The sequence below is a fragment of the Marmota monax genome, unplaced genomic scaffold, assembly GCF_021218885.2.
Source record: "Marmota monax isolate L192 unplaced genomic scaffold, Marmota_monax_Labrador192_F-V1.1 WCK01_AAM20220418_F8-fsc00014, whole genome shotgun sequence".
Taxonomy (NCBI): Eukaryota; Metazoa; Chordata; class Mammalia; order Rodentia; family Sciuridae; genus Marmota; species Marmota monax.
Window position 1 is genome coordinate 13721118 of NW_026695222.1, and position 25048 is coordinate 13746165.

The 25048-nt window shown below is 43.0% G+C and overlaps 1 protein-coding gene across 5 annotated transcripts in view; it reads left to right on the forward strand.

Annotated features, from left to right (window-relative positions):
• The window catches only part of Asxl1 (ASXL transcriptional regulator 1), a 74844-nt gene extending 52512 nt beyond the window's left edge, over positions 1-22332 (forward strand). For 3 of the 5 annotated variants that reach the window (XM_046433237.2, XM_046433239.2, XM_058575552.1), the window contains 9 exons: positions 10856-10976; positions 11050-11147; positions 11862-11955; positions 12436-12588; positions 13857-14020; positions 14112-14208; positions 15503-15608; positions 16323-16956; positions 17508-22332. In XM_046433237.2, coding sequence (XP_046289193.1) covers positions 10856-10976; positions 11050-11147; positions 11862-11955; positions 12436-12588; positions 13857-14020; positions 14112-14208; positions 15503-15608; positions 16323-16956; positions 17508-20402 — 4362 coding nt within the window. In that variant the 3' untranslated portion in view covers positions 20403-22332. The other 2 variants (XM_058575553.1, XM_046433240.2) reach the window with 2 other exon arrangements.
• Positions 22333-25048: the final 2716 nt, after the last annotated feature.

A 25048-nucleotide genomic window follows, 5' to 3' on the forward strand; every position in this document is an offset into this window, starting at 1 on the left:
TTTTAACAGTAAGAAGTTGGACTCCTTTAAAGAATTTAACCTTTATTTGTTTTTATGTGCTGCTGAGGATTGAACCCTGGGCCTCATCCTTGCTAGGCAAGCGCTCTACCACTGAGCTACAACCCCAGCCCTCACAAGTTTCTTTACCTAAACATAATGTTCTTCTTTTACCATATTGCAGTTATTGGTATCAGAAAATTAGTTATTGATATCAGAAAATTAGTATTGATTCAGTATTCCTTGCTCTCTAATGCATACTTTCTTTAAATTTTACTTATTCTTTTTTTTTTTTTTTTTGTACCAGGGATTGAACCTAGGGGTACTAAACCACTGAGCTACATCCCCAGCCCTTTTTAATTTTGTATTTTGATACGGGGTCTTGCTAAATTGCTCAAGGTCTTGCTAGTTGCTGAGGATTGCTTTGAACTTGTGAACCTCCTGCTTCCGCCTCCCATGCTCCTGGGATTAGTGGCATGTGCCACTGTACCCAGCAAAATTTTACCTATTATTTTCTAATACCGATTATAAGTTCTGGATGAGGATCTGATGCTGAATCATATGGTATACTTGTTTGTCAGATCTCTTATTTTCTTTAATGTGAAAAAAGTTCCAACAAACATTGCCTTGGGGGGGGGGGTGTACCAGAGATTGAACTCAGGGCCACTTGACCACTGAGCCACATGCCAGCCTTATTTTGTATTTTATTTAAAGCCAGGGTCTAATGACTCACTTTTGATGAGGCTGGCTTTGAATTTGAGATCCTCTGCTGGGATTATAGGCGTGTGCAGCTAAATATTGTCTTTTGTGACTTAATTTCTTTTAAGTACAGAGTGTTTATTTTTCAGAAAGTTTCTCAATTTAGGTTTGACCAATGCTTTTCATGATCAGATTTCAATAACATCTTTTAGGTAAAAGTGCCTCGTAAGTGATCTTTGTCCTCCTCAGTGGTTTGTATTTGATAATGAAAACCTCAATCAATTAAGGTGGAAAGCCAGTCTTGTTTCTCTGCAGTAATGGTATATATCTTATGGAAAGAGCATTTCCCTAGCATGGGTGAGGCACTAGATTCGATTCTCAGTACCACATATAAATAAATAAATGAAGTTCCATTAACAACTAAAAATTTAAAATATATCATCAAACCTTTTTTTTTTTTTTTTAACTAGTATTAGCATCTAGTGTGAAGGACTATTGTCTGAAACAGTTATTACTCTGGTAGTTATCATCTGGTGATTTATTTTGGCTTCACCTTTCATTCGACATTTATTAGTTGCCAGTCCATAGTAAAGAAGAATGCTTATTTCTCCTATTTGTTTACTTACAGGTTTATGGATTCTAATTATTGAGTTCTAATCTCTTACCATCATCAACTTTAAATTTACTTTATAATTTTTTCGCAGTACTTCATGTTTTTGCATCCTCTGAGTTTCTGGGAATACTGGAGTGTGCCACAATGTCTGATGCTCATTATTAACTTTAATGTGCAAATTGTTTCAGAGTTGGCCAGTATGATAGTCTCTTCACTTTAGCTTCTATGTTCATTTGATAGTCCCTTATTCCTGTATACTTCTTTATTTATCTATTTTCTGACCCACCAAAATCCTTTGAGCTTAGCTAGTATTTTCCCAGTTCCAACTCTGAAGTCAGCCTTTCCTTTTAGTTTATAAATAAATAAATATACATGTTCAAATCTATGTGTATGTCTGTCTTTACATATGTTCTTCGTATTGGTACTTTCTTCTTTTTTTTAAACCCACGAAGAACAGAAATTTATTTCTCATGGTCCTAGAGACTAGAAGGTCCAATATCAAGGTGCTGGCTGGCATGTGGTGAGGGCCTCTTGTTGTGCCATCCCATGGTGGAAGGCAAGAGGATGAGAGAGAAAAAGCCCTATTGGTACTTTGAATTCTTTCCTCTCACTGCAGGATTTGTTTAGACTTCACTCTTTTTCATATTTGTAACTTGGTATTCCAGCATAGAGAAACATGGCTCTTTTTATTCACTTTGTATCTACTTATTTGCTCAATCCTGTCTGTGGCTTTTTTTTTTTTTGGGGGGGGGGTCATCTAAGGCTCAAGGAGAAATAAAATGTGTATTATCATTTGGGCACAAAGAAACACAAGGTAAACTAGAAACCAATGAGGTTAGCTGCCTGGCAGGGGATAGAGAGGCATGGAATAAAGAGTTGGAAGAGGGAAATAGTAATGGGGGGGGGCACTGCACATTATAACCTTATATGGGTTTGACTTTAATAACCATGCTATCTCACACACTTTGAAATAAATAATAAATATGGGAAATTAAAACCAAAATAGATTACAAAGTGAGGGGATGAAGCCCAGTGCTATTGACAGCTGTAAAATTTCGCTTGATATGGCCATCACATTGATTTCATTCTTTCTTCTGAATGTTTGGTCTTAGGGCCAGCCTTTCTTCTGCTCCCAGGATGGACTGTTTGTAGGGTGGCCAGCCAGCCTGGTTTGCCTAGACTATAATTCCTTGAGGGACAGAACATTCTTATTAACCCTAGAAAGTCCAGACCAACTGGGGCCAATTGGTTACCCTGTTGACATGCCCATAGCTGTTTTCCTGGAGCTTCTTTCATCCTTACCTTGGAAATTCTCTTCACCTTTCTCCTGTTTCACCTTGTCTTTCCTAGATCTCATGAGACTCGTTTTGTTGTTGTTATTCTTTCACTTATGTGTATATTCTCACTGTAATACATTTATGCCAGAGATTTGAGTACAGTTGCTTGTTAAGGACAGATGCACTAGAAAGTAAATCACTTGATACCTCACATGTCTTTAGTCTGTGTTCCACACTGAATTTGTGGTTTGGCTTAGAATTTCAGAGCATGTTACTATGTTACATTCTCCAAAACTGCTTTAGAGAAGTGTGATGTCATTCTGATTCTGATGTCATGCTGGATGATTTAGGATCTGTTTTTCTCTTGTATTTTGAAATTTCATGATGTGGGGTTGTGGAAATGGGTTTTTTTTTTTTCATTCATTATGCTGGACTTTTTGCCTTATGTGAAACCTGGAAACTGAGGTCTTTTTATTTGGGGAGAATTTCTTACACTATTTCTGTCTTTTCAGTTTTCTCTTTCTGGACCCTTTGTTGGATGTGGGGCTTTCTTAATAGAGCCTATTTTTCTTTTTTAGTCAGATCCCGGAGAGGTAACCTATTTGTTGTTTCTGGTAATTTTTTTTTTAGCTTTTGGCAGATTCATGTATTTGCACAAAAATGCCCCCCCCCCCCCCCCCCCCCCCCCAAAAGCACTCTACTTGTTTTGGTGCTTTTTGAGAACATATTTATTGTGATACTTATTTCTTTTCTTTCGGTTCCTGGTTTTATTTGGGTTATCTTCCATCTAACACTGTGGTCAGATATCTGGCAGTCCTTGGTGGGCCATTTATAGAGGACCATATATAGAGGCTATTTATACAGGTTTTATCCTGTGGGATACTGTGTGTTGTGATTAAGAGTGGGGATCCACATGCCTTTGGGGGGTGACCTCCACTTACTTGTTTCTGAAGGTATTCTTTCTTAGGCCTGTCACTTGCCAGCCAGCTAGAAGTAGGCTGAGGTTGGGTTTCTAAGGCTGCTACTTTCTGGGAAGTTTGGGGAATTATGTTGGGAAAGGGAGCTGGTTTTATCAGCATTTTTTATGCAGTCTCTAACTTCTTGCTCTTGTTTATAGTGTGGCTCCTCACTCCATCTCTCACACCTTCCCTCACACCTTAAGCTGTGCCTTGTATCTTCTATTCCAGAATCTCCTTGGTTCGGTCTAACAAGAATATACATTTTCTGTTTTCTTCTGGAGCTGGAGAAGAATAAATATCACCTCACTGGGGATAGGGAACTGTGGCCTGATAAGTCTTAATTTTGTAGACTTTAAACTCCTCTCCTGTGTTTACCTCTATACCTTACCTTTGCTGCAGTGGTTCTTGGTACCCTCCAATCCCTGTCCCTTCTGGGTTTTTGCGGTTCTGACTGACTTGCTATTAGAGGTTTTTTCCCTCTGCAACCTTAGTCTTCAGCTTTTGATCATTTGCTGAGTCAGTTACTTAACCTGCTTTTTATCCATCTTCCAGATTTCTGTTCACACCCCTGATCTGTCTTTTTCCTCCTCCTCTTTGTCTTTGTGCATTTATCTTTGTAGTCATTCTAATGAAGCTTCAGGAGGATACAAAGAAGCACACATTTGTTTGCCATGTTTAAATATGGAAGCTTCAGCCTCTGTGCAGAGAATGTAGTAAATGCCCCCACACCAACCCTCTTGCTTCTATCCCCACCTGCTACCCAAGCCAGTGGCCCTTGTTCCTTCCAAGCAGCAGTGGTCTATTTGTACAAATGTATTTTTATTCTCTTTAACTACTATTTAATAGTATATTGTATCATATACGTTATTTATTAACCACTCTTCTGTTACAGGTTATTTTTAGTTTTTCATTGTTATAAACACTGCTTTTTACAAGTCATCATTTTACTTATAGTCTTCTTGTGCCAATGTGTGAGAATTTCTCCAGTGAAATTTTTACCTTTTCCTATTGTGGCATGCTTGGGAAAAATGGAAGTGGTTTGCAAGCTCTCTTTGGGGTTTGTTGAAAATATTTCATTGAATTTTCTTTACATTATCACTATGATGAGAAAAGTGGAATTATAAAACCTTCAGATCCTTTGAAAATTTTTATTGAATAAAACATGGACTTTCTTAGGATCCTATCTTTTTTTTTTTTTTAACTTGAAATGTGTATGTGCAGTTTTTTCAGTTTTTTAAATGATCAGTTTCTTTAAACTCGTGATGCAGGCCCAAACAATTCTCTGAAATCCAAAATATTTTGAAACTGAAAGTTTTTCTTTATAACTCATTTGGCAATAAAAGCTGACTTAACTCATTTGGTGGGTGGCAAAACTGTATATATTGACAAGGCTACTTTTAGCCTATTTTTCTTGATATGTGTATACATTTTATTTTAAAATGTTAATGTGTTTGATTATGGGTTGTTGGTGACATTAATATGTGTATACTATATTAGCATTCTAAAATTCAAGAAACTGAATTCTAAAATAACTAGACCCTCAAGGGTATCAGATGAAGGATTATGGGCGTGTGGTCACCATCATTTAGAAAGTTTGCTTTCAGATGTGGATGGCAAATCCCAGATGAGAATTTGTTGTTTTTCCTTATTGATAAAACTATTTTCTTGTCATTAATGAGTACTCCGACAATTTCTTCTCTTTAAACTATATTCTAAAAGTGTATTCATTTTTAAATAATAGCTCTTTCTTTTCTTTGACAGCTGTGATGTTGAAATGGCTTGTGAGAATGCAAATGGGTTTCAAATTCAGTGGAACTTTATTTTATATTAAGCATTTTTAAAACATGGTGAAGCTGTTTCTCCAGTATATATGGAGGTTGCTTTACTAGTTTTAATTCTTCCTTAGGATTTACATAACAGGATTAAAACAACATTAACTGTATCTTCAGTTTTCTGAAGCTGAATTTGGACTTTAGATCTATAAATTTTCTGTATATATCAAGTGTGTGTGTGTTTGTAAATTTTCATTAAATTCATTCATGTTTTTAAAACTATCAGTTAAATTTAATAAGCCATTTTTACCCAGTTTTATTGGGATATAATTCACAGACCATATGAGGTTTGTCCTTTTAAAATGTACTGTTCAGTGGCTTTTAGTATATTCATAAAGTTATGCAGTCATCATTGATCTAATTCCAGAACATTTGCATCACCCCAAAAAGAAACCCCATACCCTTAAGCAGAATCGTCCCTAGCAACCACCATTCTACTCATCTAATTACAAGAGCTTTTAAAAAGCATATCCTCTCATCTTGTTCTTCAAGAATATCTTGACTGCTGGGGGCCTTTTGCTTTTCCATGTAAACTCAAGTTCTACAAAAAATAGACTTTTATTGGACTTGCATTCAGTCAGTAAACAACTTTGGGGGAGAAAGTTGATATCTTTACAGTGTTGAATCATATTAAGAGTTTGATTCAACACACACACACAAAATGGTGTAGCTCTCCATTTATTTAGGTTTTAAAGCTTTCGCAAAGCTTTTAAATTTTTCTTCATTAAATGATTGCTATTTCTTTTGTGGAATTTATTTCTGATAATTTATATTCTTTGATGTTAAATTTTCTTGTTGGTGATATTATTGTTAATGTTAGGATCACTCAGTTTTTAACTGTGGTCTTGAATCTAACAACCTGATTGAATTCTCTTAGTAGATCTGAATTTCTTGAGTATTCAGTCTAGATAAATTATGCTATTGGAAATTAAGACACTCTTGATTTTATAAATTTTTCTTCTTTTTTTATGCTTTGGTTAGGAACTCTAGCTGGCTAGGAACAATTGGTATGTTCTCAATTTTTAATAATATGCGGGCTGGGGATGTGGCTCAAGCGGTAGCGCACTCGCCTGGCATGCGTGCGGCCCGGGTTCGATCCTCAGCACCACATACAAAACAGAGATGTTGTGTCCGCTGATAACTAAAAAATAAATATTAAAAAAAAAAATAATTTGCATTGATTAGTCTTCTTAGAGACAGTCCCTTTTTTTTTTTTTTTGCTCAGACCCATGAAGAAAGGACAAGCATACCCAAGATTTTGTTTATATTTTTAGGTGAGAATCAAATCTTGGGCAGTTTAAACTTTATCACTTTTTGTTCAAAGTGCCTTTTGTTTTAAAATGTTCAAGTTATGAATTTTTTTTAGGTTTATTTATTATTATAGTTTTCTTCTTTTTTTTTTCATCATTAGCCTCTTTTCCCAATTGCCTTTACTAATGTATTTACTATTATTAGTTAATAATAGGTGAATATGGGTAAAAACATTAAAAGTGAGTGTTCTTTGTATTGTTTTGCTCTTGCATCTTTTCCATCTCCTGGGCTGCTGGAATTGTAGGCACACCACTATGCCCAGCAAAATGTTATTTTCTTGATTATACTTTATACTTGTCAATTATAGAATATATCCCAAATTAAAAAGGAACTAAGCCACTTACAACTCCATCACCTAAAGATCATGCTGATCAACTCTTCTACTATTTCTCTGGTCTTTTCTCTAAACCAGCACATTCATGCAAATGTCGTTTTAAAAAAATGATGGACTCATAGGAATTTAACTGCTTGATTCACTTGTTATATCATGAACATTTCTCCTGTCATTAAATATTTTACAGCTTATTTTAAATGAAAATACTTTATCTTTTGATTTCAGACTTTTTTATTATATAAATATAATATGATAAAACATATAGGACACAAGAGTAAACTTAATGAATTATAGTAAAATGAACACCCTTGCAACTGCCACTTGGGTCAAGATAAAAAAAATGGAAACAGCTAGGAGCCCTCTTTTGTGCACCCCCGCTCCCACCAACACATACACAGGTAATTACTGTCCTGACTTTATGGAAGTTCTTTCTTTTTTGTTTACTACCCGTGTCTACATCACTAACACTAGTAGTTTTGCCTGTTTGGCGGGGGCGGGGATTTTTTTTTTTTAAACAAATGGACTCATTGTAGTATGCATTCTTTTCTGCTGGCTTCTTTCAGTATTCTATTAAGATCCATCCATGTTGTTGTGGGTAGCTACAGTTCATTCATTTTTTAAAAAAAATTACTGTATCATTTAATGAATGCACTGTTATTTACTGATTCTACTATCAATGGCTACTTTGGTTGTTAACTGTCCAAGTTAAAAATGATGCTACTGTGAACATCCTGGTTGTGCATACGCATAGATTTTTCTAGGGAATTCATACCTAGGAGTGACATTGCTGAGTTACAGGAGGTTTTTATCTTTGAGTTGTCACAGTATATTCTCAAGTGATTGGCTCAGTTTTCAGTGACAAGTTCCATATCCCTGTTAGCACTTGCTACTTGGCTACATCTCCAGCCCTCATTGTGGTTTCAATTTGCATGATTTCATGTTTTCCTTATTGTTAGTGGGGTTAAATATATTTCTGTGTATGTGTCTTTTGGCCATTTAGATATGCTCTTTTATGTAGTGCCTAATTCACATCTTTTGTTTTTCTTCTGGGTTGCCTTCTTCTGATTTAAGTTGTCTAGATATAGGTTCTTATTGGTTATGTGAGTTAGAAGTATATGCTCCATCTCTGCAGGTAACTTGACCTTGTGTACACTAACACTATATTTTGATGAGTATAGGGTCTTAATTTTAATATAGTTAAATTGTAAATTTTTTAATAGTGTTTTTTTATGTCTTAAAAAATGATGTTATTGGGTTAAAAAGTACATAGGTTGAGTATTCCTAATCCAAAACTGGAAAATTCCATATCTGAGCTTAAGTGATGGGTTGTAGTTAAAGTGCAGTAACACTAAAGGTATTGTTTGAATCATTTCACTCTATGTGTATAACTTGTATGTAAAACAGATGAATTTCTTTTTTTTACTTGTAGTTGGACACAATACCTTTATTTTATTTATTTATTTTTATGTGGTGCTGAGGATCAAACCCAGGGTCTCGCAGATGCTAGGTGAGCACTTTACTGCTGAGCCACAACCCCAGCCCCTAAAACAGATGAATTTCATGGTTAGACTTGGGTACCAGATCCAACCATTAACATTATTGTATGCAGATATTTCAAATTTTTAAAAATTGCTAAATCCAAAGCATTAATGGTCCCAAGCTTTTTGGCTAGAGTGTTCAACCATTATGCTCTTGAGATTTTTTTGCTGGTTTATTCTTCCATTGGCAGTGTTATGAACATTTTGATACATTTACTATTTCCATCTTTACCAATAGTATTTGTATGATTTTCTCATATGTTTGCCAGTTTTGGGGTCAAGTTTGCCATTGTAATAGACCTGTTTTATTCATTGATGAGTATTTTATCTTTATTTACCTGAGAGATTAATTTTTTTTTGTCATTCCAAGGAACATGCCAGTCAACAACATAATTGTAAGATTCATACTAAAAATTTTCCTTAGCTTTTAATTCTGAGGAGCATTTATGGCCAGTAGGGAAAAGAAATAAAAATCTAAAAAAGCTGCTTTCTTTTTATTAAGACAGCATGATTTTAGCTTATAATTAACAAAACTAGGTTGATGGAAACTTTAATGATTCAAGCGACCCATGAAATTGATGTTAGATTGTTATGAGTTCCCCTTTTAAATTTATGGTATATTAAAGATACAGAATCATGATTTTTATCTACTCTTCTATACATACTCTTATTTAGTGACCCTACTCTCCTCTTGTTTCACCTTATCTCTGCTCTCTAGCTCCTAGTATTTGTTCATACTCCTTACTGGATTGATGGATTGATTTTTCAATGCTTGGAATCAAACCCAGGCCTCATATATGCTAGGCAAGCACTCTGCCACTAAGCTGTGTCCCCAGCCTTCTTCCTAGGTTTGAGGTGTGATACACTTTCTGAGTTTTCCTTAGGCAAGTCCTTAGGTGGAGTTCACTTCTGAGACCATTCAAGGAAACTTTGGAGAAGGTGAAATATAGGGTAGATCTCTTTTCTATACTCCATTGTGTTTTCAGTGTTACAGTGAACGGTGACAGTTTTCATGTCTTAGCAAAAATAGCTTCACTGTCACTATGAAAACAGAAAAAGATTTTCCTAGGAAAAATAGCTTCTCTTCTTACCTTCAGGCTTCTAAAATGAAAATTTCTAAAAATCATTCTCTAAGTCAGTATCCTTTGGAACCTCCAGAATAATCCAAGTCTCAGTCTCTTCACACATTGTATAATCATCTGCCTTCTTGCTGTCTTTTCTAGCCGTATGCCTATCCATTTCCCTACACCCCTACATTTAGTTTCCTGAGTTCAAATTTTTTTTTTTTCAAAAAATATTTGGGTTTACCCATGGCCAAACTATTTCCCTAGTAGCAAACTTCTTTTAAAACTTAGCTCAACTGGCTGGGGCTGTAGCTCAATGATAGAGCGCTTACCTAGCTAGCACATGTGAGGCACTGGGTTCGATCCTCAGCGCAACATAAAAATAAATAAATAAATGCATGCTGTCCCATCTACAACCAATTAAAAAAATTAGCTCAAGCATCACATTCCCTTGGAAGCCTTTCCTCTCTGATCCTTACTCATGCTCTGTACTCCCATGTTCCCTTTATTGCAATTCACTAAGTTAGTCACCCCCTCTTCTGGGATGCCTCAGCTTTATGTATATACCTCTATTATTGCCCTTTATATTATAATCCATATTCTTTTCTCTCTACTCACATGAACTCCTTGAAGATAGGGGCCTGATTCTCACCCCAACCTAGGAACTAGCATGGTGTAGCTTATAGGAGATGCTCCATAAATGTTGATTTGTAATGCTGTATAATGAATTATTGAATACAAAAGTATATCTAACTTTTGCGGGGGAGGATACAGGGATTAAACCCAGAGACTTTTTTAAATCACTGAACCTCATCTCCAGCCCCTTTTATTTTTTTTATTTTGAGACAGTGTCTTGCAAAGTTGCTGAGGTTTGCTTTGTACTTGAGATCTCCTGCCTTAGCCTCCCAAATTGACAGGATCACAGGTGTGCACCACCATGCCCAGCAATATCTCTAATTTTAATGATTTTTTTTAATAAAATGACTTTGCTGAGAAAAAGCTTAGTTTGAAAGGGATAGGAACTTACCAATATTCTAAGTTGCCTGGGCTGTGGCTATAGCTCAGTGGCAGAGCACTTGGACTAACATATCAGCCTTTGGATAAACACTCAAAAAAAGAAGCAGCAATCAAATTCCTCTTCTCCAAAAGCATACAAATTTAGGAATGACTACTGAACTTGTAGTAGAATTTGTAGAGTTTTGTTCACCTGAGTTGTAACTTGCTATCACAGAAGGATGCCCTGCAGTGGTCTCGAAATCCAGCTCCAGTGGAAGGAGAGGAGCCAGAAGACTCGGCCGATGTGGAGAGCTGTGGATCTAATGAAGCCAGCACTGTGAGTGGTGAAAACGATGGTAAGTGCCAGTGAGATGGGGGGACAGCGCCAAGGAGCATCTAGGAACTAACCTTTATTTTCTACTCTGCCAGTATCTCTGGATGAAACATCTTCAAATGCATCCTGTTCTACAGAATCTCAGAGTCGGCCCCTTCCCAATCCCAGGGACAGCTACAGAGCTTCCTCACAGGTAGGGAGGAGAGTTGGTGACCAGGCCAGGAGGATGAATGAATTCAGGCATAGTTGGCATTCTTATTCCTCCTATAGCTATCTGTGAACATGTTTAAAGAGTGAAAAAAATTAAATATGGTCTTCACCTTTTAGTATCACTTAAAAGTGGGCCACAGGAAAACTGAGCTTTAGATGATGATGATGATGATGATGATGATGATTATTTGCTGGTTTATTCTTCCACTGGCAGTGTTATGAACATTTTGATACTATTTTCATCTTCACCAATAGTATTTGTATTATTTTCTCATATGCTTGCCAGAAGTGGGGTTTGGGGTCTGAGAGCAGAGTGATTCCCCCTGCCCTTTTCTATTTACATACCTGGGTGATTCCTTTCCTTTTTGTAATGTACATGTGAACTTCCAGGGCAGAGTATAGTACAGTGCTGAGTACTGAGAACATGAGCTTGGGATTTGGCTATTTGAATGACAACTTTGCCACTTATCATCTGTGGACAGGTTCCTTATCTGTAAAATGGGGATAACCATACATTCTTTTCAGTTTAGGGTGGTGCTTGGCACAGTGGCCCGCACACAGCTCAGTAATGTTCATCAGTCTGTTGTCGGCATTGCCTGGCAGATCTCACTGCATATTTACAAGAGAGTGGGTAGGATAGGGTCAAGGGGGGTGCTGCAGATGACTCAGGCTCTGTTTTTATCCCCTGGGAATACAGGCAAACAAACAAAAGAAAAAGACTGGGGTGATGCTCCCTCGAGTTGTGCTGACTCCTCTGAAGGTAAACGGGGCCCACGTGGAATCTGCATCAGGTATGTGTAGACTTGTGACTGTGGTGCTTTTTCTTCAGGTCCTGGGGACCTGGCCTCCCTGTGTCAGCAGTCTCTGACCTAGCATTGTGATGCCAGTAGAGCTGTTGAGCAAGAACTGGGAGACCCATTCTCTCTGGAAGGCAGCATGCTGTGTGGTGCGGCCTGCCACAGGTCCTGGTGCTAGGCTCTGCCGTGTACCCTCTTCTTTGCCTCCCAGGGCAGTCGTGAGCAGCCAATGAAGGATTGTGCCAGTGCTTTGAAAAGGTGTAGTGCTGTACAAATGAAGTTTGTGGTTTGGCATTTTTAAGGTGATATTTTAAAGCCAGACCATGAGGTGGTGATTGTCAGCCCAGGGCTGGGAGATGGAAGCACCCCAGTATTTCTGGCAGCATGTCAGGGAGAACTGGGAGAAGTAAGCTTGTCTGAGAGTCACGGGCTCGGCGTGTGATGCTTTTGACCAGTGGAATGCTGTGCCTTCAGGGTTCTCGGGCCGCCACGCCGATGGCGAGAGTGGCAGCCCGTCCAGCAGCAGCAGCGGCTCTCTGGCCCTGGGCAGCGCTGCTATTCGTGGCCAGGCCGAGGTCGCCCGGGACCCTGCCCCGCTCCTGAGAGGCTTCCGGAAGCCGGCCACAGGTGAGTGGCTTGGCACTCATTTCTCTGCCTGTAAAGGGGCCCTACAGGCCTAGTAAGAAGACAGTGTCTTCTGCTCCAGTTCCTTTTCCAGTTTATTTTTACTTTTACCTTGTATTTTGTTACTTCACGTATAGATCTCTGCTAGATTGAGTGAACTCCTTGTGGGCATAGATGGTGCCACATTGCTCCTTGTTTGTCCCTGTAGGGCCTGGCCTGTGCCTGCCGTGGTACTTCTTCATAAGTGTTTTGAGTGAGTGAAAATTGCTTTTGAGCTTCTCAGAGGAGGATTCCCATGCCTGTTTTCTTTTCTCTGTAGCATCCTGCCACACTTGATTTCATCATCTGTAGTTTCTATCAGACTCTGCTTTTTTATAACCCAGTTAGTGTGTCGAGTAGAAGCATGTGTTGAATTTTGGGGATGCACACAAATTCAGCAGTGCTGTTTTGTGCACCTCTCACCCTGAGTCGGGCCGTCCTCAGTGCTAGTAAACTGTTTGCTATCTTTTATTGCTATTTATTTATTAAGACCCACGTGCTAGGGGTTTTGTAGATGGGCCACATGAAATCATTGAGAAGACTAACCTTGGGTTCGGAAAATTAGAATAAACCATTGCCCACATAGAAACGAGGTTTGTTTGTTGTCTTACTGCTTTTCCAGCCATTTAGCAATGCTCAATCTGTGGTCTCACAGGTCTTTATTTGCAGTGCCCCCCCCGCCCCAAATAAGTAGCATTTACTTAGGCTTTGAGAGTTAACTGACATTTATTTCAGTTGGCATTGAACAACCAACCCTTGGTACATAATTGCCTGGATATTATACCTCATTCACAGGAAGCTTCTGCAGGTTTTTCTGTAGTACACTAACTAGATTTGCTTTTAGACAACTTCCATCCTTTCTCCAGTTGGGCTCTGTGGAGCCTGTTCTGCAGCCCGGAGGGATGCTCAGAGCCTGCCCCCGCCTGGTTTTCCGTGGGAAGAGTGTCCTCTTCAGGCTGTGACACAGCACGGTACAGAGTGTTGTCTGAGGGGAGTCAAGCCCCAGTGTTCTCTTAGGGTCGATGGCAACGACAGTAACCTGGGAAGAGCAGTTGTAACATACAGGTTAGGATGGACTGGATGATTGAGCAGATTGTGTACAGAACAAAGTTCTGGGTAGCTTGGGTGCTGCCACCAAAGTTTTTTCATGAGTTGCCATTTGCTTTATTTGCTTTTTTGGCTTTCAGAAGCTGAAAATCTGTATTTGCTTCTTCTTGCATCAAAAATCACAGGTCAAATGAAGCGCAACAGAGGGGAAGAGATAGATTTTGAGACGCCTGGGTCCATTCTTGTCAACACCAACCTCCGTGCCCTGATAAACTCTCGGACCTTCCACGCCCTGCCATCACACTTCCAGCAGCAGCTCCTCTTCCTCCTGCCCGAAGTGGACAGACAGGTGCAAATGTGCAGCCTCCTCTTGACCTGTGTAGGGGGTTGGGAATCCTGTTCTCTTTCAAGTTTCCTCATTTATTATTTTCTCCTCCTAGGTGGGGACAGATGGCCTGTTGCGCCTCAGCAGCAGCGCTCTCAATAATGAGTTTTTCACTCACGCGGCTCAGAGCTGGCGGGATCGCCTGGCTGATGGTAAGTCAGTCTTCGTCTCAGGGTTGGAGGTGTGCCTGCCGTGTGTGGTGGTGCATGTCTCCTGATATGTAAGCCCCAGAACTCATTTCTACCAGTCTCTTTTTTTTCCTTGAGATGTTCAGTTGAAGACAGACTTTTCTCTAGTGTTAATATGTGTAATGGATATTAATGTGCCACGCTGCTCTGAAAAAGCAACGGGATATTTGGCTCAACTGTCTTGTGTATATATATATATATATATATATATATATATATATATCCATCTGTATCTTCTTTTCATCATTTAAATGTTCTGCATGCCTGTTCCTTCCAGTAATCGTGGCATTATCTAGATGGATAGAATAAAGTGCACCCTGATGAGGCACATCATGCTCCTTTTTCAGGGACAGTAGTTACTCGGAGTAAATGGTAGATTCCGCACAAAATTAAAGACAAGCTATCTGGGGAATGTGTTGGGGACCCTAAGCCACCCCTAGGTTTAATGACTGCTGGCAGGACTGTATATATGGTTATATTCAGGGTTATGGTTTATTTACACAAAAAGCGTACAAAGCAGAATTAGCAAAGGGAAGAAGGCACATGGGGTGAAGTGCAGGGGAAGCAAGGTGCAAGGTCTGAGGTCCTCTCTGTGGAGTTAGGCAGAATTCAATGAGAGGTTGTGCCAACACTTGTGAAGTATTTACCAGGGAAGCTCATTAAATCTTTGGTGTCCAGGATTTTTATTTGGGGCTGATTGTGAAGGAAGCCACTGCTGGCCACATACCTAGATTCTTGAAAGGAAAGAGGGGTGTTCAGCATAAACCATATTGTTGGCATCAACAGTTTAGGCACAGTGAATGGTTCACTGGGTGATGGGAACTCTTGAAACCCAAGCTCTCACCTGCCAGCCAAGGACCATCATTGTCAGAAACCCTTTCTAAGGATAAGCAGGCAGTCTGCTATATTAATTTTGTATAAGAACATAATATGAGAGAGCCACTGGAGGAGACAGGAGCATGTCTTTTTGGGGAGAGAGGATACTGGGGATTGAACCTCGGGGTGTTCAACCCTGAGCTACACCCCCAGCCCTATGTATATATTTATTTATTTATGGGCAGGATCTCACTAAGTTGCTGAGGCTGGCCTTGAACTTGTGATCTTCGTGCCTCAGCCTCCCAACCTGCTGGGATTACAGGTGTGCACCACCACACCTGGCTACATGTCCTTTTTAAAACTCCTGATTTTAAAGAAGTTTTAGTCGTAAGCCAGACATCAATATTCTGAATGTACTCATTAGAAAAATCTTTCTCTCTAGGTGAATTTACTCATGAGATGCAAGTCAGAATACGACAGGAAATGGAGAAGGAAAAGAAGGTGGAACAATGGAAAGAAAAGTTCTTTGAAGACTATTACGGACAGAAGTAAGGCCCTTGGTGATAGGATTGCTGACTAATCTGGGTGTTTGGGAGGGTAGAGGCATTTGGTCTCAAAGTACAGCCAGCCCTTTGAATCCATTGGTTCTCCTTTTACATTCAACCAACCATAGCTCAAAAATATCTGGGAAAAACAGTTGCATGTGTATAGACATTTTTCCTTGTCATTATTCCTTAAAGAAGACATTATTTACACAGCCGTTATTGTCGCAGTAGGGGTGTAAGTGATCTGGAGATGATTTAAAGTGCACTGGAGGAGGGTGGGGGGAAGCTCAGTGGTGGAGCACCTATCTAGCACGTGTCCAGCATACACGGGCTCTGGGTTCGATTTCCAGCACCCCCCCACCCCCCCACACACAATAAAGCATGTGGGAAGATGTGTGTGGGTTTTGGGCAAATACTATGCCATTTTATACACAGGACTTGAACATCTGTGGACTTTGATGTCCATGAGGTCCTGAAATCATAAATATTAAGGAACAGCTGTAGTACATAACATCTGTCCTGGACAAGAATTTGGAGATTGCAGTGACTCGAGTCATTTAGCTTAATGCCATTCACAGTGAAGCAGAATGTGTGTTTTTCTGTGGTTAGCGTTATATATGTAGATTTAGTTAGTTTACGTATCTAAGTGCCTGTTGTGCAGAGAAAAGACACGTGTCCTCTCTGGCCTATAACTGATGGTGTGAGTTTGTTTTGCAGATTGGGTTTGACCAAAGAAGAGTCATTACAGCAGAATGTGGACCAGGAGGAGGCCAACATCAAGAGTGGTTTGCGTGTCCCAAGAGAATCAGTGCGGCCACAGCGTGGTCCAGCCACCCGACAGCGGGATGGGCATTTTAAGAAACGCTCTCGACCAGATCTCCGAACCCGAGCCAGAAGGAATCTGTACAAAAAACAGGAGCAGGAACAAGCAGATGTTGCTAAGGATGCAAACTCTGTGGCACCTGACGTCCCTCTCTCCAAGAACAGGGAGGCTAAGACCGACTCAGCAGGGGTGAGCAGTCCCCTGCTGCCAGGCATGTCCTCTGCAGCACCTGGCCCAGAGGGTCCTGAGTGTCCAGGCGAACCTGTGGCTTCCCGAATCCAGACTGAGCCAGACAACTTGGTACATGCCTCTGCATCTCCAGATAGAATTCCCAGCTTGTCTCAGGACACTGCGGATCAGGAGCCCAAGGATCAGAAGAGGAAGTCCTTTGAGCAGGCAGCCTCTGCGTCCTTTCCCGAAAAGAAGCCCCGGCTTGAAGATCGTCAGTCCTTTCGTAACACAATTGAAAGTGTTCACACCGAAAAGCCACAGCCCACTAAAGAGGAGCCCAAAGTCCCGCCCATCCGGGTAGGAGACTGTTTGATTCCTGGTGGCCCTAGTGCCTGGTTTCCTTGGAGGGTCATGAGGTTGTGGAGCCCCCTTTGAAGGGACAGAGGCCCTGGGCCCTGGCCTGAATTATGTGGGAACTCAGAGCCTTCTACAGGAGAGCTTTTCTTGAGACTGACATGAGGGTGGGGGTGGGATGGGGGGAGGCAGTTCTTTCCTTCCTCACTTTTCTATTTACCCTGTTGAAGAATCAAAATCCTTTGGGGTTTTTCATCTTGTATTAGATAGCATTAGGCTCTTTGCTGCAGCGGCTCATAAAGTCTCACCAGAAATTCAATTTGGAGGTGTGGCATAGCCTTTCAGCAGAATCTTGGAATGAAGGGGTGCCATGGGCAGGCAGTTTAAAATAATCATTTTCTTTCTTAGGACAGTGATTTAGTTCTCTAGGTCAGTACCTCTGAGCTACTAGTCTCCCAGTATTGCTCCTAGTATTGGAGCCCCAGGACAGAGAAGACTGGTAGTTCTAGATTAGATCAGCCAGTTAAAACTCTTTCCCTTTGCTTTTCTTTCAGATTCAACTTTCACGTATCAAACCACCCTGGGTGGTTAAAGGTCAGCCCACTTACCAGATATGTCCCCGGATCGTCCCCATCACAGAGTCTTCCTACCGGGGCTGGACTGGTGCCAGGACCCTCGCAGACATTAAAGCCCGTGCTCTGCAGGCCCGAGGGGCGAGAGGCCACCATTGCCATCGAGAGGCGGCCACCACTGCCATCGGAGGTGGGGGTGGCCCAGGTGGAGGTGGCGGCGGGGCCACCGATGAGGGAGGTGGCAGAAGCAGCAGCAGTGGTGATGGTAGTGAGGCCTGTGGCCACCTTGAGCCCAGGGGAGCCCCGAGCACCCCTGGAGAGTGTACGTCAGATCTACAGCGAACACAACTATTGCCGCCTTGTCCTCTGAATGGGGAGCATACCCAGGCAGGAGCTGCCATGTCCAGAGCCAGGAGAGAAGACCTGACTTCTCTCAGAAAGGAAGAAAGCTGCCCACTGCAGAGGGTGCCAGGTGTACTCACACGGGGGCTAGAAGATGCTTCTCAGCCCTCAGTTGCTCCCACTGGGGATCAGCCATGCCAGGCTTTGCCCCCACTGTCCTCTCAAACCCCAGTGGCTGGAAAGTTGGCAGAGCAGCCTACCTTGCAGCTAGATGGTAGAACTGAGTGTGAATCTGGCACTACTTCCAGGGAAAGGGGGAGTGAGGAGCAAGGATCCAGTGTTCCTCCAGTGAACAGTCCTGTACAGTCTCCATTAGGAGCTGTTATATTGGAAGAAGGAGCTGGCCCGGCTCTTGACAGTAATCCTACTCTGAAGGATCCGGAAAATGTGACCCCCAGTTCCATACCTGAATCGTCACTGGCTGGCCACCTGCAGGATAGACCATTTGATGATGAATTAAGACTTGGTGACTCAGGCCCACCTGTGAGGGAAAGTGATAGTAGACAGAAAGCCCTGAAAACTGAGGCTCTCGTGTCTGACAGTGCTGCTGCTTGGACATCCATCCTGTTAAACGATGAGGTGGTGAAACATTCTGAGCCAGGATCCAGAGAAAGTGTTCCACCTGTGGAGCCTCAGGTCAGAGAAGACTGGGAGAGCGCTGCTACCCTTGTTGCCACATCTCCTGGGGGATTGGCAGCCGAAAAGGATGTGGCACCCCCTGACAGCCTTGCTTCACTCTGCACAGTGCTACCTCACGGCATGGGTGGCTCTGGCAGCGATGGCAAACATGTGGACATTGAGAAGCTGCAAATCAATGGAGACTCTGAAGCACTGAGTCCTCACAGCGAATCCACAGATACAGCCTCTGACTTTGAAGGCCACCTCACTGAGGATAGCAGTGAGGCTGACATTAGCGAAGCCACAATGACAAAGGGGTCCTTGGTGGACAAGGATGAAAAACATGATTGGAAGCAATCCACTTTCCTATCCAAGGTGAACAGTGACCTGACTCTGGTTACAAGGACAGAGGGGATGGTTTCTCCTCAGAGCTGGGTGTCTCGAGTGTGTGCTGTTCCCCAGAAGATCCCAAACTCCTTGCTGCTGTCCAGTACTGAATACCAGCCAAGACCCCTGTGCCTGGCCAGGCCTGGGTCCTCAGTGGAGGCCACCAACCCACTTGTGTTGCAGTTGCTGCAGGGTAACTTGTCCCTAGAGAAGGTTCTTCCTCCAGCCCACAGTAACAGCAAGCCAGAATCCTCACAACTGCCACTTCTAAAAGAGCAGAGTCGTGGTGGCCCCCTGGGCACGGGACCTTTGCATGGTCCTGGAGAAAACACTTGTGTGGTTGACAGAAGCAGCCCTGCTTTAAAAGGGTTGAAGGAGCTGCCCCTGCCTGAGAGCCATGAAGCAAGCACTGGTCTTGGAAAGGCAGAGGTTGCTCAGGCTTCCGGAGCACCTCAGATTTCCAAGATGGTCCCAAGTTTAGACTCCCTAAGTCCAGTGACAAAGCTGATGATCTCCTCTGGGAAACTGGAAGAAATGGATTCCAAAGAGCAGTTTTCTTCCTTTAGTTTTGAAGATCAGAAGGCAGTCCGGGAGTATAGTGATTCACATGCTGCTCCTGGCAAGAGTCCAGGAGAGCTCCCTACCTCGAGAGCGCCTTGCTTCTCATCTCCAAACGTGATCTCCTGTGGGCCAGAGCAGACAGGTAGGGCCCCGGGTGGTCAGAACAATGCTGGAGGCCAAGGGAAGAAGCTCTTTGGCCCTAGAAATGTGGCTGCAACCCTTCAGTGCCCCAGGCCTGTGGACCCCACGCCATTACCTGCTGAGATCCCTCCAGTTTTTCCAAGTAGGAAATTGGGGCCAAGCAAAAACTCTGTGTCTGATGGGGTGCAAACTGCAAGGGAAGACTGGGGTCCAAAGCCACCCCTTGCCTCTGTTGGCAGCAGCAAGAATGAAAAGACTTTATTGGGGGGTTCTCTCAGTGCAAATTCAGAGAACAGAAAAGCTGCTGGGCATAGTCCTCTGGAATTGGTGGGTCACTTGCAAGGGATGCCCTTTGTCATGGACCTACCCTTCTGGAAACTCCCCCAAGAGCCAGGGAAAGGGCTGGCTCAGCCCCTGGAGCCTTCTTCCATCCCCTCCCAACTCAACATCAAGCAGGCTTTTTACGGGAAGCTTTCTAAATTCCAGCTGAGTTCCACCAGCTTTAATTACTCCTCCAGCTCCCCAGCCTTTCCCAGGGGCCTGGCTGGAAGCGTGGTGCAGCTGAGCCACAAAGCAAACTTTGGTGCAAGCCACAGTGCGTCACTCTCCCTGCAGATGTTCACCGACAGCAGCACGGTGGAAAGCATCTCGCTCCAGTGTGCCTGCAGCCTGAAAGCCATGATCATGTGCCAAGGCTGTGGTGCATTCTGTCACGACGACTGTATTGGACCCTCAAAGCTCTGTGTATTGTGCCTTGTGGTGAGATAATAAATTATGGCCATTGGAAAAATTGTATATTTAGTGTGTGTATTTTGATAATAATTGATCTTAAATCTGTATACAGAATATCATTGATATAATAGACTCTGTCTGTCTAGGCAAGAGCACTCTTGCCTCCCCCTAAGATTTATAGTGCTAAAACCCTCTGTCACTTGTCAACCCTTCTGGTCTTACTAGAGGGGGCTTTCTTGGGGGGCAACCTGTGGGGCTGCCTAAGGCTGGCAAGCCTGAGCCCTCACAGACAGAGCCTGGTGTGGCAGGGGACCCTGCCCGATGCCCAGAGGGACTTGAAATAAGAAGATTGTGAACTGAGCAGGAATGCTAAGTCTCCCACTGCCCCCTCCCTGCCATCTTTCCTTCTGCTACTTTGGGGAGTTGATGGTCTGGGAAGAAGCCTCATAGGGTTGAAGTAACTCCCATTGCCCCCCAGGGCGATCAAGCACCTGCTGACCTCAGGTTACAGTTCGGTCATAGATGCCAGTTGACGGAGCCAGCTGACCCTTGGTTCTGTTGTTGCAGCCAGTTCAGAACTTCCCTGACTCTGTATGATCCACGAACCCACCGGATTTTTTGAAAGCTTGCACAGCCCTGCTTAGACAGTGGGATTGGGGGGTAGGGTGTCTCCTATGAAAATGCCATCTGTCGACCCTGTGAGTCAGCTCTGAGGATGACTACAAGTGGCTGCTCTGCTTGCCACCTGCCCTGTCACCTTGGACTCTGGGAATGGGCATTTCCACACACCTGTGTATGTGAAAGTCATTTTACATTTCTAAGCAGTGTGTGTTTCTTATTTTTATATTTTAACTCTTTATTCTTGGATGTATAAAGTGAACCTTTGGCTTCTGTAAGTATGCTCTATGCACCTCTGATGTTTTACCCTGTATTTATATGTTATACACAGTACTGGCCATCTCTGTAAATGGATGTATTGTACAGAGAACACGACGTCTCTTTCCTATTTTACATCTTCAGCATCATTGCATTAAAGCAGTGTCATTTGCTTCTCCACCTCGATTGTTAAAGCCACTAAGGGCTGTGCTACCTGGCATGAGGGGGAAGTGACTGACTTGTGATTTGTCGGGTTGGCCCGGTGACTTGTTATTTGTCACTGGGGTTCTCCACAGCCTGCAGAGCCAGGGCCAGCCTGCTTGCACACCACTGAGCAGACGCATCAGCTCCCCACATCTCTTCTCCTCCGGCCCTTGATGGCTGCCATAAGTGACAAATCACTATCACCAGTGTTAAGTGCTTCTGGATTCATGGGTGAGTTCCCTGGGCAGCCCCCAGGAGGCCTTGTGGATCTGGCTCCAGGGTCACCACCTGTCACAGCAATACCTGGGACCACCGGGCTCCTTTTGACTTAACTTTTTGACAGCAGGTTTGGGAAGAAACAAAGCCATGCCTACTGCCGGCCTCTCCCGACACGTCTCCAGCGAGGAGATACTACTGCGTTAGTCTTCCCTCATCCTGTTCCACCTTTTTCTTGTATCTTGACTTGCTGCGGAGTTCAGAGTCTGCCTCTCTAGTGGGTGTGTCTCCCTGTGCGAGTGCTTCTGTGTGAAATATAAAATTTGTGTGTCTTGGGCGAGGCTCATCTCACCTAAAAGGGTTTTATCCTCCCCTCCTCCCCATTTAATCTGAGGTGGCATTTTTGTCATCTGAAGCATGAGTGAGAAGTTGGCAATGATGTGATTTAAATACAGTATTGGTCAAGTCCAAGTTGTCATCTCAAGAAATTGTTTACCAAAGACCGGGAGCAGGGGCCCAAGTGTGTCTAGCTGTCTTTTTCCTTCTTGGACCTTTGGGGCCACTCAAGGGTACAGTTTAATACTGATCTGGTCCACGGGGCTGCCCAGAGAAAAGCACTGCTCTTGTATGTCTCTTGTGGTATTGGAAAAATAAACCTATACAACCTGCATTTGTGGTCTCAGTCATCTTCTGCTCTGCCTGCTGGTGCCGGAAGGTCAGGCTCATGTGCCGCCCCTTGGTGAGGTTAGTCTGACTTGCCCACTTCACTGGTCTTGGGACTCTGTGACCAGATGAACTTTTCCAAACCCATGGACTGAAGTCAGAAACCTTGTGAGAGTGAAGAGTGCTTTCTCCTGGGGGCGAAAGCCATAAATGGTGACTGACCTGCAGTTGCTCATCCTGACTGCCTCTGCAATGGAGGTTGCCAAGTTAATCTGAGTGGTTGGTGGTCTGCAGGCAGGTGACCAGTTCTGACCTTTCTGTGACATGAGGTAGGTGCCAGGTGGGCTGCAGCTGAGTGAGCCTGAGTGGATGTGGGTCAGGGTTGGCCTCTCAGTTAAGGTCCCCAGACTTCTCTAGAGGACTCCAAAGTGCCTGTTTTTGAGCTTATCAGAAACAGGCTTGGCCTGTAAATAAGCAAAAGTGAAAAAAACAAAGGTGGAAGTAAAGCTTAAGGATAGCTCCAGTTACCTTTTTTTTTTTCCCCCCCTGTGAATTGGAGAAAATAAATTTCACACAAAGTGGAACACCTCCAAGGTTGGTTCTAGTTGTTTTGCAGAGCTGGTAAATTACTCTAGTGCCCAGTGACTGCCCAGTGCCTATTTGTGTGCAGGAGGTGGGGTTGGCACTTTGCCAAATTGCGTCTTGTCTGGGAAGCAAAATGGTGTGGTGGGTTGTTACAGGCTGTACTATGTGTTGGCTCTGTGGGCTTGGGCACAGTACCTCTGCAGTCATGCTGTCTGAACAGGGAGACTAACTTCATCCTTAATCAGGTTGTTGGTGCTTGTCACCTAGTCAATACTCAGTGACTGTTCACATGCCAAGCCAAGATGTTCATAGCGCTGGGAAGTCGGAACGGCTGCTGCCACCTGTTTCATCTTTGCCCCAGAGGAGCTGTTGGGATGTATGGGAGAGAGTGTGGGCTGTGAAGTTGATACCTGGCTACAGTAAGTGGAATGTGCTGAGATTAAAGACTTGAGTATTATTTAAAGGTAGAAAGGACAAGGAAACCATATGATTTGGAATGTCTTTCTGGCCTGGCACGATACCATCAATTTGATATCCCATTTGCCCTTGAGAAAGTAAAAGCTGGCTTTTTGTAGAGGGGCATGTACTGAACAGCTGCTTGTCTGGTGGGGCCTCACTGGACCAAACCATTGGCCTGCCAGAGGAGGAGTAAGCCCTCAAGACTGTGTGCTTTTTGAAGCCATGAAGAGGGAAGGGTTTGTGACCTTGAGGATTACTACTTGAAACTCAAATTGGACAGTAGCCTCTGCTTCCTCTTGCTTCTGTGTATCATTCATTTCAAAAGCCTGGAATGTGCATCTCTATCTGAGACAGATGACCGCATCTGACTGAGCTCAGTGCCCTTGCTGTGCATGCTGCTGCTTCTGATGGGGGAGCCTTCCTTGCATGGGCTCTCAGTGGAGATGGTGCATGGTCTCAGGCCAAGGGGCCTCCTTGTGTAACAGCCCTTGAGTGACATACCTAATACCATCTGGTTTTATGCTAAAGATCTATAGAGGGAGATAGGACTCGATCAGGACTGTGCTTTCAGGTTTCCTGTTAATGTTTTATTTACTTTTGGTACTGGGGATTCAACCCAGGGACACTTCACCACTGAGTTACCTCCCCAATCCCAGTCCCCCCCTTTAAAAATTTTTTTAATATTTTTTTGTTTTGGGACAAGATTTTGCTAAGTTGTTGCAAGTTAGAACTGGGTGATCCTCCTGCCTCAGCCTCATGAGTCGTTGGGATTATAAGCATATGCTACCATACTGGGCTCTTGTTCCATTTTAAATGTTCCTTACAGCATTTTAAATGTCTCTGGATGTGACTAAGGGGTAGAGTGCTTGCCTAGCATGCACCAGGCCCTGGGTTCTATCCCCAGCACCGCGAAATAGAAAAGAAAAAGTCAGCATATATATATATTCTCCTCTTCCCCTCATGGAGTACAGGGAGGTAACTGTTTTGGTGGGTGACTGGTAGTTCACTGCTCTCAAGAAGGGGACACTTCCCATTGGAGCTCCATGTAATGAAGCCAGATTGGGACAAGCCAGCACTCTTCTGTCCTCAAGTGATTTCTTCCAGCCATCCCAATGCTTCCAGGACCGGCACCATTTCTGTGGGGTAAGTGTTGTGGGCTGGCCAGGAGGCCAGTGGTGTGTGTGAAGCCACTCTGTTCTGGACTAGATGTGGGCTTTAACAGTCCCTTAGTCTCAGCTCTGATAGTTTCAGCAGGACAAGGAAATTTCTTGACATCACTGAGGATTTGCTGTCCCTTGATACCCCATAGGAAGGGTGAGGTGTCAGGCCCATCTCCTGACTGTGGAGGATCAGCCCAGGTGCACACTCTCAGTGCCACCTTCAAACTACTGACCCTTCTTTGATGTCCAATGTATTTGGATATTGCACAGAATTTCTATTTTAAAAAAAAGAATTTTCATGCCATTATTTAAAAATAGAGGTTTTAATAACTGGCAATATAGGTGTGTACATCAAAAATTTTTTAAATCCATGATAAACTGATTATTCCCAGCCACATTCTTGAAATTTTTCCTTAAAGCTTAACCTAAATGACACATGTACAATGAAAACAAAGTCTGTGCACAAATAAATTTTGGGAAAAGTGGTCTTTTTGTTTCCTTCAAGGTGGGATTCAGAGA